Source organism: Apodemus sylvaticus, chromosome X, assembly GCF_947179515.1.
Source record: "Apodemus sylvaticus chromosome X, mApoSyl1.1, whole genome shotgun sequence".
Lineage (NCBI taxonomy): Eukaryota > Metazoa > Chordata > Mammalia > Rodentia > Muridae > Apodemus > Apodemus sylvaticus.
The window spans coordinates 96,124,301-96,137,729 of record NC_067495.1 but is presented as its reverse complement, the minus strand read 5'-3'; the positions used below and the strand labels follow the sequence as shown (position 1 = coordinate 96,137,729).

Sequence of the window (13,429 nt, the reverse complement as noted above, 5' to 3'; positions counted from 1 at the left end):
ACTGCTTCTTGATCTAAGCAAGTGTGTATTGTGTTGGTAAAATTCTTTCAACATGCTCATATTTAACTAATATGAGTCACAATTTTATCTGTTTGAAGAAATATAATATTCTCAGATCAAGGAAATAAGATTTCCCCTGTCTAAAATAATTAAAAAGTATATATTTCCCACAACTTGTAATCTATCTCTCAACCAACTTCATTCCCGCCTTGTGAAATACTCCCTTATGAAGGTCTGCTGTAGTTTGTGGCTTTTGTTGTGGCAAAATACACAGAACATAAAACTTACCATTGTAATCAATTTAAACTGTACAATTCAGTGACATAAGTAAATTCTCAAGGTTGTTGCAACCACCACCACTGTCTAGCTGCAGAACTTTGTTGCCACCTAAAAAGGAAATGTTATGATTGTTTGAGTGTAATTGCATGAGAAATTTCATTTTTTGTACCATCAACAGCCTAATACAAAGTTAGCAATCTTGATTCTGAAGTCTCATTAATTTATAACTTTTCTAAATCACTTTACCTCTAAACTTTTTAACACTTTATGTTAATCATATATACATATCCCCACATGCCTACCTACAACTAGAGTCACTGAATGGAAATCATATTACCTTTTGTATATTTTGCTAAATTTTGTGTTTCTTTAATATCTGTCTGTAAGAATTTAGTATTGTATGTTTTAATCTAGATAAGCATTGTACAGAACTGCTTCAGCCACAGTGAGTTGCACACATTTTATTTATACACAAATTTTAAAGTTACGTCCTAATTTTTCAAATATGATGCCAAATTCTTTCATGTTTACATACATACATATACATATATATGTATATATGTATACATATATATGAAACGTTAAGAAGGGTTAGAGCCACTGTGCCCTAATTAAATGGGCTCACAGTTCCTCATGTTGTAGTGACCTCCAAGCACAAAATTATTTTTTATTGCTACTCCATAAAGGTTCTTTTGCTACTATTATGAATTGTAATGTAAATATTTTGGGGATATAGAGGTTTGCCAAAGGGGTTGTGACACACAGGTTGAGAACTACAGAATTCGAGTCTCTTTCATTTACCCTTTAGGTAGTATTTAAGCAAAATCTACACCTGAATTGCTAACTGCAGTTCAGGTTACCCAGTTACTCCAAACTCACCTTGTACTGATTTTGTAGTTCTATCACTTTCTAAGGTCCTCTCACTCACTTTGCTCATGTCATTCATGCTACTGGAACATATTTTCCTATTCCACAACTTTCATCACATCCCCATGTTTCATTTCCAGGGATGTATTCAGCTCAGTGATTACTTTATCTAGGTCATTTTTTGAGTACCAAAGCCCACATAATCTCCCTTCCTAAAATAGGATTTTCTGGTAAGCATGTGTTTGTTCTACTACTAATCATATATTTTGAATGTGCATAAAGTACCTGCACCTGAGTTTTAAAGTGAAGAAGGGTCATTTATGCCAATTTTAACATCGAACTTTATTGAAAACACAGACTCAAGCAGAGAACCACAGGTTTAACGACAAATAGCAGGATAGCTTACTCATATGACTTGGTTCACTGGGAGCTCAACACTAAAAAATATCACAATCTGGACGGTAAGACAAATATCAACAAATGTGTTTTCAGTTCTGATATTCATTTTTGGCATCCACAAATGATCCAGCTCACAACAAGAGTTTGACAAGTTAACATTAGCATTAAAAATATAAGTTACAACACAGAAACAGACTGTGAACACCAAAGCACTATTTGGGGCTCTTTGGGAACATAAGGCTGATGAGTGGCAGGTGGTTAATCACACTAACTTTACTGTCCCTCGTCGGGATCATTTTGATTGTCAATTTGGATCTGCAGCTGTTTAGCTAGCTCTTCAAATTCATGGAATGCAGAAACAAGCGGCTCAAGACTGAAATCATCATCAAGTAAAGACATTGCTCCACTTTTTACAATGTTACTGATATTCTGAAACATCTTAATAACAATCTGAATGTTATCATTTGTCTCCTCTATGTTAAAGAGACCCACAAATATTGACAGAGCTTTGGCACTGAATAGTTTTTTTGCCACCACAGGATTTTCAGACAAGTTCAACAGCATTTTCAGAACATGAAACTTGGTTCTTGCATCGCCTGTGGTTAATAAGGTGAGAAACCCAGACACATAATTGGCAATCAGTGTGTGATAGTCAGTAGTTATAGTGAGATGTCTAAGCATCCTCATTCCAGTTAGCTGCTCAGGGGAATTCACACTATGTGAAAGTGTTTCCTCACACACTTGACAAATAAATGTCTCAATCATGTTTAGATTTGGATAAGGTGGAGCCATGTGAACCATGTTTTCCAAAAAATTAGTCCTCACTCGGGAGGAAGGATAATTCATCAAGGCTTCAATCAGTGAGACAACACCCGAATCTCGAATGAAATCTCGGGTAAACTGAGAAGCGGTTCTCATGCCCATTGCAATTTTAGCTATCTCATGGATAAATGGATCACGAATTCTGTCCATCAGTAAAAGAAGTTCCTCAAACTCTGCAGAACTGATTCTAAGCTCACACTGGATGCAGGTGCAAGACCAATTCTCTGGCTGTGTACTTTCCCTGTCCTTAAGATGCTCCCGAATTTCCTGGACTGACCGGTAAGAGGGATCATACTGAAATGGGAACTCAGGTTCTGGAAGATCACGCTGAACCACAGATCCCTGATCTTCCCCCTCTGCGCCAAGATCTGCATTCTTGGCTTTTTCCTCAGCATTTCCAGAAGCCCCTTCAGGAATTATAAAGGGTCCTGGGAAAGGGAAGCCAAGCCCATGGCAAGGAGGTTTGAATTCAATGGTAACCTCATCCCAGGTTTTGGGCCTGGATGCTAAATTAAGATCCTCTTCTGGATCTCTGTACCTGCTCTTAGCTGTGTACACGGGAGTGGGATTTGGGTCAAAGCAGGCCTCATCCCTATCCCAAAACCAGGACCCAAATATGGCCTCTTCCTCAGATTCAGGCCTAACCTCATCTCTGGCCACAGCCCCCAAAGTAGGCTTTTCTTCGGTCCAGAACAGGGATCCACCAATGGCTCCCTCTTCAGCCCCTGGTTCAGATTCACAGATTGCTGAAGCTCCAGCCTCCAAATTAGTCTCCTGTTCTGCCCAGAACCAGGACCCAATAATGACTTCCTCCTCCAACCTGGACTCTTGTTTGGCCCTTTCATCATTTTTTACATCATTTTGGTTCCTGTCTTGCAAGGTCTTATTAGGCTCTTCCTTGTCTCGGCGCCTAAATCTATTAGCCTCTTCCCCAGGCAAAAGCCAGGACTCTTTATAGAACTCATTTTCATCTTCAAAATAGTCCTCTCTCTTTGGCCTGATCTTGGGTCTGACATTTGCTTCATCCCTGCCTCTGGGCCTAAACATGTCATTAGTATTTTCTCCAGCCCAAAAGCAGAATGGATTACCCTCCTCATCCTCAGACCCAGACAAAGAATCAATAAAGGGATCTTGTTTGGATCTGGGCTTGGACGTGGCGTTAGCCTGAGGTTTGGCCCTGTGCCTGGACCTAGTATTCACCTCTTCCCTGGGCCATGATCTGATATTAGTCTCTCCAGTCCAGAAAGAAGACATTGTAGAGGTTTCATCTGCTGACCAAAATCCAGACTCATTAGAGGTCTCCTCTCTGGCTCTGGGCCTGGGATAGCACCAAGAACCCATATTAGCCTCTTCTCTTGGTCCAAACCAGGGCTCGATTCCAGTCTGACCCTGGGTGCCAGGAAAGGTTTCACTACCCATATTGGCCAGTTCTCTATTCATAGACAGGCTCTTAGATTTAGTAACAGTTGTAGACTCAGCATTGACTGGTGGCCATGTGACAGAATTAGGTAAGGGTGCTCTCTCAGCACGTGGCATTGCCTCAGCTCCAAACTCACTCTGGGCCCAGGCCTGGGCATCATCCTTAGGCCTTGCTCCTGGGATTGGCTTGGCCTCAGTCTTAGGGCGAGCACCACCTACTGCCCTGGCATCAATTTTAGGCCTGGCACCAGACATTATTTGAAACTCAGATCTCGGCCTTGCTCCAGTCATTCTCTGAGCATCAGTTTTAGGTCTTGTTCCAGACACTGACTGGCTTTCAGTTTTAGCCCTTGCCCGAGAGGAAGATCTCTTTTCAGTTTTAGGCCTAGCACCACTTGTTGCTGGAGCCTGAGGCCTGATTTTGGGTCGGACCACCAGAGGGGCTTCACTTTCTCTCTCAGCCCCACCTACAACCTCTTCCTGAGGCTTCTTATCAGGCTTGGCCTGAGAACCGGTTTCAACTTCTGCCCCAGTCATGGTACAAGTTAGAAGGCTCAATTAAGAATGCCTAGCAAAGCCTCAGTCTCAACAACAGATCTGTCACAATATTGTACCTTCCCACTCTAATCTTTGGATTACTCAAGATATATAGTGAGGAACAAGGCGTAAATGACCAACCAATCCAGTACCAATGAGACTCCTACCCAAGCAGTCTCAGTCAATAACACAGATACAGTGCAGAAGAGCTGAAATCAGCTGGCAGGTCCTAGGCGGTCGCAGACCCGTTGACTGCACTGCTCAGCAGCAACCTCAGCACCACCGATCAGCCACTGCAGGTGATCTAGGAGAGAGAAGAATGGGGAAGTCAGTCCTACCCAATTCTGTCGCCTCTTGTAGAAACTTACACAGAGACACTAGGTACACGATGCTGAGTGGAAGAGCTCAGCCATGAGAAAATCCCTATGTTCCTTTTGCCTGCTGGGAAACAGGTACAGAGTTGAGGAGAAAGTGCACACACTAGAAATGGAGACAGAGGGATCCCTAAATCTCCCAGTAGTCACTCTGGGGTGATCGACACTACCCCTCCTAAAAGTGAACCCTCTCCCATACCCACCTTCAAGGATGTGGTGCAGTTCTCCCCTCTTTTCTGTGTTCAAGTGGTGTTATAAGACCAACAGCTGACTGACTGCAGAGTCCTACAAGTGCATAAAACAAAATGGAGTCTCAGTGCTTGGAAGATGGGCACAGATCCCTGATCCTGAACAAACAACAAAGCTATGCCTCCTTCTGTCTAAAGGTTCGGTTCCCTAGTCCCAGCACTGAGTGAGGTCTTTCTCGTCCTGGGGGTCACAGTCTAACTCACACCTACCTCAACATTCTTAGTATCTCTGAAAGGAAATATAAGACGCTAGACCATTGAACAAATTAAGGGGACCATGATCTGCATCTCCTTAGAGCAATCTGCATTTGTCTCCTCAGTGGCTGGCTCCTGCACTGCCCCAAGTCTCACCAATCTCCAGAGATCTGAGGCAGTCGCCTTGAAGCCTTCTTTCCTTGCTGCAGAACTGACCAGTCTTAAATCAGGGCTGTGGAGAAAGACAGGAAAGTATATGACAATCAGGAAATGATGGCAGCAGCTGTGGGCGAATTAAGGGGACAGTAAAGATACGGGGCACCCTTTCGGGTTAGAGCAATCTGCATTTGCCTCCTCAGTGGCTGGCTCCTGCACTGCCCCAAGTCTCACCAATCTCCAGAGATCTGAGGCAGTCGCCTTGAAGCCTTCTTTCCTTGCTGCAGAACTGACCAGCCTTAAATCAGGGCTGTGGACAAAGACAGGAAAATGTATGACAATCAGGAAACGATGGCAGCAGCTGTGGGCGAATTAAGGGGACAGTAAAGATACGGGGCACCCTCTCGGGTTAGAGCAATCTGCATTTGTCTCCTCAGTGGCTGGCTCCTGCACTGCCCCAAGTCTCACCAATCTCCAGAGATCTGAGGCAGTCGCCTTGAAGCCTTCTTTCCTTGCTGCAGAACTGACCAGTCTTAAATCAGGGCTGTGGAGAAAGACAGGAAAATGTATGACAATCAGGAAATGATGGCAGCAGCTGTGGGCGAATTAAGGGGACAGTAAAGATACGGGGCACCCTCTCGGGTTAGAGCAATCTGCATTTGCCTCCTCAGTGGCTGGCTCCTGCACTGCCCCAAGTCTCACCAATCTCCAGAGATCTGAGGCAGTCGCCTTGAAGCCTTCTTTCCTTGCTTGCAGAACTGACCAGTCTTAAAGCAGGGCTGTGGACAAAGACATGAAAATGTAAGGCACTTAGCATGATGGTAGCAGATGATCTTGTTAAGAGTGCCACCAAGGATTAAAAACCAGATCCTGTGTCTTTCAGCATTTAGAGTCCTACTGCTGGAACATTCTAGATTCATTCAGCCTGGCTGCAGGGCTCCTGAGGTAACACCCACTTCTTGATGTCATCCTTTAGTCCCTTCTGCAATTCTGCAGATTCGCCACTAGGTGGCCATATTTCCTTGCCTTTTGCGCAGCAAAAAATGGGGGAAGGGCACAGCACATTCTAGAAACCAGGTTCTGAAGTGGTCCTTTGGATTTATGACTTCGTCATCATCCCCAACCCATCTTTTCAGACCCCAGATTTTGGAGATAGAGAAAGGCAGTATGGAAGGTGCCTACAGGGTTGTGAGAAATGAGATTAAGAGACACTAATGGATATCCCACCTGTTCTGGCCAGTCACCCCCACCCTTTTTGCATCTCCACTCACTGTCTGGTGCCCACTCCCATTACCACACACCTCCAGAAATCCGCGCTGTTTTTCTCTTCTTTTTTTCTCAAGTCTCTGGTCTATAGATGTTCACTGTGGCCTGTCAGACCTACTGCACAGACAGGTCACTTTTCATCAATCAGAAGCCTGTGAGGAGTGACAGTACCCAGGACGCAGGGTACTAGGGCCCCTCTCAGGAAGCAGATCTGAGACCTAGTAGCCCAGGCGACTCCCCACCCACCAGCTGCGATGGCCTCCTGCACCTGCACCAACATCCATGGGCTCCAGGCTTGCTGTCCTCCTCCCCCGCAAAACCCTCATTGGCATTTCTCCTGTGGCTGCCTACCCCATAACCTGTGCGGGTCCTGGACTGACACCTGAAGAGAGGCTGTCAGGCTGTTGACTCTGCCACCCTCCAAACCCTCAGACTTTGCCTCTTCAGCTGTCCCCTGCTCCTCTGGCTCGGCCTTAGTTCCCGCCGCCTCCTCCCCACCGCCTCGGGTCTCCTGGCACCGTGCACACTCCAGGGAGCAGCTGCGACCCCTTTGCCTCCACTGGACTGTCAGGGCCGGGCAGTTATTTGCAGTGCGCAACAGCCCTGAGCCCTTGACACACCCCCACTTGCCTGGCCAGGCGCAAGGCCCAGGTCCACGGGCTCCCCCGCGTCCCTCTCCTGTTCCTCGGTGTTCTCTGTCCTCTGCAGATCCTTTCACTGGGCTTTCACCGCTTTGCGCGCGAGTGGAATGGCAGAGATGTGTCCTGTCCCCACGCCTCTGCACCAAACGGGCAGGGGCTGCGCAGGATGCGGCAAGCCAGCTCGCCTGGAGGGTGTCGGGAAGGGGGCGGAGGGATACTGCGCACGGGGCTCGACGCCCCCGCCCGGACCCACTGTAGTTCCGACTCGGAGTGGGCGGGGCCAGACAGCCCCACTCCTCTTGGAGGGGTGGGCTGCACCAGTGGGCGTCTGCAGACCCCTGGTCGCCCTAACCAGAGACCACCACCACTTTTTTTTTTTTTTTTTAATGCCACCACAGTGTGAAGGATGGCTGAAATCTAGAGTGTATGACAGCTTTGGGGAGGGGGGAACTGCAAGGAGGAGAAGGTCTGCAGTTGGGGAGCAGGAGGGAGCAGCGGAGGGATACTGAGTGGCCCCTAGCTTTGCACTTCAGAACGAGGCTGGACAGTGCATACCCATCCCAGCACCCCCTCTGTACTCCCTCCCACCTCCCTCCATTTCTGACGCCAATGGAAGGGGAGGGGGGCTGTTAGTACTGCAGTCTGAGAGGGGACAGGTGACCTAGCAACAGCCAGCCAGCCAGTAGGTTCCTGTTGATTCTCCCATGTTTTCTTTCACTGGTTCATGCAGCCATGAAGAGGAGAGCATTTTTATGTATCTAAGGGATAGGACATGGGGGCTTCCATTATATCTCTCACCACTGCTCCCTTTCCAAAAGGGAGATAGAGGCTCAGAGGAAGGGAGGAAGAGAGAGAGCTTGGTTCTCATTCTAAGGAGCAATACCCTTTGGGTTACATATTGACGCATTGTCTGTCGCCACATAATTGTCCTTTTCCTGTCAGTATTTACAGAGTGACATAGAGTTCTGCAGTTCTGTCTTACAGCCAAGTGTTGGGAGCCATTTTGGGCCTGTTCAGTTTCCTTGACCATGGTTCTCTGAACTCATCTCTTGCCAGTCATGCCCAAGCTCTCCTATTTTTGACAGTGTGGAAATGCAGGAGGATCAACTAGCTTGGATGTCAGCCATAACTAACTACCTAGGTTCACTGTGTCTCTCAGGGAAAAGACCATCTGTGCATCTTTTCTCCTCACAACCTACCCCTGGCTGATTTTGAGTCTTTCTTTTACCCCACCCACAAAATTCTTTCTGCTCGTCATCCTCTTTTCTTTGCTTGCTTTGTGAGAAGAACAGGAATGGCATTAAGCACACAGTAAAACTGCTTGTGTTGCCCATTTAGAAATTCATTTAAACACCTAGCCATTGCTCAGCAAAATAACAACCCTAAGTCATATACCCAGGATATGTGAACATATATTATTCGGCCAAGGATTGAGGTTTCAGGTGGAACTCAGGTTGTTAATAGTGGGAACTAGCACACAATTATGCTGGATGAGTGTGCCCAAGATAACTGCAAGGATTATAGATGAGGCATAAATCCTGTGTTTGAAGGAAGCAGCAAGGGGGAGGGGGGGCAGGAACTGGAAAGTCCCTTGTTAGCTTTGAAGATGCAAGGACTACAGTAACTTTAGAATGTAATCTGTCTCCGGAACACAGGAAGAAATCCAATGAAGATTCTCCCATAGTTATCTTAGAAGGAAAGGAACTCTCTCATTAAGACCTTTAGTGTCAGTTTTAAAAATAATTTCTAAGTTCCATAGTTGTAAAATAATAAATATGTTTATCTTATGCTACTACATTTGTAATAGCATAATTGTAATTTTCTGTATTTCCATATTTGTAAACAGATATTTACTGTAACCATACATTGTTTTATACATTAAGAAAAAAAGTAGCCCCCAAACAATCCAGACTGTTGTCAATGCTCATAGTTGGTCTCCACAATATGGGTGAAGGATTTATGTATGCTCCAATTTGACTTCTCGTGTTTCATGGTGCTGGAAAGCATGCTACCAAAGGAGAAAGGTATACAGCAACACACCTACAAAACCTTCAGTCTACAATGCTATCCTGTCTGCAAAATGTGCTAGATAGTGCAAAAAGTGGCACTTTACTGGCTCTTTTGTGTATCAACTTGACACTGGCTGGAGTCATTACAGAGAAAGGACCCTCCCTTGAGGAAACAGCTGTGGGGCATTTTCTCAATTAGTGTGGGGAGGGCCCCTTCTCAATTAGTGTGGCGCCATCCCTAGTCTCATAGTCTTGGGTTCTATAAGAAAGCAAGCTGAGCAAGCCAGGGGAAGCAAGGCAGTAAGAAACATCCCTCCATGGCCTCTGCATCAGCTCCTGCTTCCTGACCTGCTTGAGTTCCAGTCCTGTCTTCCTTTAGTGATGAACTGCAATGTGGAAGTGTAAGCTCAAAAAACCCTTTCCTCCCCAACTTGCTTCTTGGTCATCATGTTTGCACAGGAATAGAAACCCTGAGTAAGACAGTGGCACAAAGCTCATAGTAGTAACCAGTCAGTATCTGATTGGATTTAAGGTCTCTTTAATGAGATGGAATCTATCTGTGACACTTAACAGGTGGCTAAGAACCTGAGCCTAGATATATCAGGGACCTAGCATAAAACTAAATACTACTGCTAAAGGAATATAGAAATAAAATGACTCCTAATGGCATTCTGCTATACTCATAGACCAGTGTCTTGCTCAGTCATCATCGGAGAAGCTGCCTCCTGCAGCAGATATGCATGAATACAGAGACCCATGGCCAGACAATATACAGAGTGAGGCTTTGAAACACTCAGTCTGAAATGGGATGTACCCATCAAATTCTTCCACTTAGGGCTCAGGAAACCTCTCAGTAGACAAGACAAAAAGATCATAAATGCAAGAGGGTGTGAACACCAAGGAAAGGCTTGTAAACATAGTAAGACCTTCTAAATACAGCAGAACTGATAAAGATTAAGTCAAAGAGACTGTGGCAGGATGCACAGGACTGCCAAGGGTCTGAGACTGATGGGGTTCCAGTGCTGAGAGAGGAAGTGAACACAGGCCACCATCCCTAACACAGAGGCTATCTCCAATTGATAAATTCTCTCAAATGAAAAATTGGTTTCTACAATGGAGTGTCACTGAGCATACACAAACCAAACTTAAGGGCAGGCTCCTTGCTGAGAATTGAAAGTCCAACATCAAACTACTCCAATGGTTTTGGAGGTTCCTTGCCTCATAAGCCTTTCTTGAATTTTTTTCCTTGCAGGTCCTTTGCATATATATTATGGTTTCTGGTTTTATGTTTTTAATGGTATTTCTATGTGTTCTGAATCTATAAATGTTTCTTGTGCTTTATCTTTATCGTATTCTGATTTGTTTTTTATTTTTCTAATTTTTCTAGTTTTTATTACTGTTATTTTTAGATGCCTGTTTGTATCTTAAAGAGAGAGAAAAGGAGTGGATTTCAGTGAGTGGGGAAACTGGGAGTATCTGGGAGGAGTTGGGGGAGGGAAAATATTAATCAGAATATATTCTGCTTTTTAAAAACATTAATTTAATTTTCAATTAAAAAAGAAAGACTGTCTGAGGATGATTTTTATAATATATTTGGAGATGTCTGAGTACTATTTGTTAGAGAAACACCACTTTAATTCTGATGTTTTAATTGTGTCACCTGGGACTAGAGAGGTACCTCAGTGGTTAAAAGCACATTGCTCTTCTAGAGGACCCATGGCCAGTTCTCAGCACCCACCTTTGTGACCCAGCTTCAGCTCCTGGGAATCTGATGCCCTCTTCAGTCCTCCAAGGACATGTGCACATATAAACAAAAGTAAATCTTTAAAACAATAAGTAAATTGTCTTCCTTGCTGTACCTTTTTTTTTTCAGCACAGTATAATCACATTGATGAATAAATAACACTTGAGAGATGAACCAAAGTTCGGATGGAGTGTGTGTGTGTGTGTGTGTGTGTGTTTCCTTAATGATGTCAGTGCCAATTCCTTTTCCAATTCTGGGCTTGGGGGCACTGGCATCTTGTCATGATATTTATCTACTGAGGAATGCTTTTCCCAAAACTGACAAGTTTCATTACCAGAATGAAAAATCTATTGGATAATGTTTTGTGAATTTATTTGGAGACATGGACTATGTGTAACGAACATTTACGGACCAGAGAACAGCTTTATTCTGTTCTCTTTCTGTGCATGCCAGTGCTTTGTTTCCCTTCCTCTTCCCTTTTGGCTATCCTATTCCTGCATCTGCTGGCCAGTGATAACTCCTTCCTCCCCTTTCAGCCTGTCTCCCTTACTTTAAGACTCACCTGATCCCAGCCTTCAGTTCCTTCCTCAGTAACACAAAGGGAGAGGGAGAGAAGAGAGATACATAACAGTAAGCATGTTTGAAAAATCCACTGGAAAGTGTATATTTCATGCTTCCCTAAATACATAAAACATATATAAATGTGTATGTATACATAAACACACTCAAATGACTCTTAGTCTATCTAACAAAAACTCCATGACCAAGTGTGAAAAGCCTCCTTTGAAGTTGTTGGTCAGGGGACTTTATGAGATTCTCCTCAAACACCACAGGCTGTTGACATTGCATTTCATTGCTTCCCAGAATTTGAAGGTAATACCATTACTGAACACACCAGACACTTTTGACACAGGATTTAGAGGAATTGAGCTGGATATGACCTAGAAGCCTTCTTTCTGAGGATTACTCTCCCAGTGCAAGGAGATATGCAATCTGCCAAAGGAAGGACAAATTCAATAGCCTTACACATCTATGACACCTATAAACACCAATAACTAGCATGGGAAGATATCCCTAAACGTGTAATAGTGACATTGTACCCTGGATGAAACCAAAAGCTGTCTAATTGAACTTAAGGCCTGTTCAGTAGCAGAGAATTCATGCCTAGCACTATAAACCTAACAAATTACACTTGGCTGGTGATGTCACGGACCCTACAGGGGAGCATACTACTACCACTTTTTAAAAAAATATAATTTCTAAATACATTCTAATAATTACCTTTATACATACAGATAAGTACAACTCTCACCTATCAGCAAAGAATTCCTTTTGCAGCAGACAGACAGACAGGCAGGAAGACAGACAGAAAAACACACAGACAGACAAACAGACAGACATGCCTACAGAAAAGCATAACTGGTCAAAATGTGAAGAACAACTGGCTGTGGGGGTGCCCAGGCCCCATTGATATATCCACAACACAACTACTATATGTGAGGATGTACAATCAGGGAATATCACAGGAAAGTGTCTGGAAAGACTAAAAGCCAGAAGACCAGGAAGTTTGCAATGAGATCATGTCTTTTATAGTTTGCTTCTCTAAAATCTTAACAATAAATGATAGCCTAAGCAACACCCGGTCAATGATAGTGCCACCTGACTTGCTAATGTGGATGGAGAAAATGAAACAAAGTGCCATCCTGGATGAAGAGCTATAGGCAATTAATGAATGTTGACAAAGAGAATGATTGCTCCTCAGAGATGAGCCCCCTAATTAATTATTTAATGCTAAGTGGTCATCATTAAAAACATATACACATGAGCAATACTAAATTATCTCATCAGACTGTATTTATGCATGTATATCTAACAATAATATTTAAAGAAAATAGAACAAAGAAAGAGAAAAAGAAGAGAACATAGGATTGGAGAGATGATGTTCAGAAGCACTAGCTCCCTTTCCAGAAGACTCAGTTCAAGTCCCAGCACACACATGGCAACTAACAGCCTTCTTTAAATCCTGCTCCAGGGAACCAGCTCTTTTCTGGCTTCTACAGGCATCAGGCATATATGCGGTGCACAGATATCCATACAAGCAAAGCAGCCACACATATACAATAATAGGATGTATATTTTCTATAACTGAAGGTCAATAAATACAAAACATAGCTAAACTTATTGGACACTGTGAAGGTTGTTTTAAGAGGCAAGTTCTTAGCTTTAAATGACTACATTAAAAAAACTGGAGAGATCTCATATTGACAACTAAAAGCCATAAAACAACAAACCTGAAAGCTGTAGAACAAAAAGAAGTAACTACAGCCAAGAGGAATTGACAGCAAGAAATAAACTGGGGGATGAACTCAATAAAATAGAAACAAAGAGAACAATACAAAGAATCAATGAAATGAAAGGAGTTGGTTCTTTGGAAAACTCAATAAGATAGACAACACTTGTTTTTCAAACTAAA

General features: G+C 43.7%; 1 protein-coding gene across 1 annotated transcript in view; it reads right to left on the bottom strand.

The window, feature by feature from the left end:
* Positions 1-1,475: 1,475 nt before the first annotated feature.
* Positions 1,476-13,429, bottom strand: part of Gprasp2 (G protein-coupled receptor associated sorting protein 2) — a 38,980-nt gene continuing 27,026 nt past the window's right edge. The window contains exon 2 of the mRNA XM_052171326.1: positions 1,476-4,627. Coding sequence (XP_052027286.1) covers positions 1,819-4,323 — 2,505 coding nt within the window. The 5' untranslated portion in view covers positions 4,324-4,627 and the 3' untranslated portion in view covers positions 1,476-1,818. The remainder of the gene's footprint in view (positions 4,628-13,429) is intronic.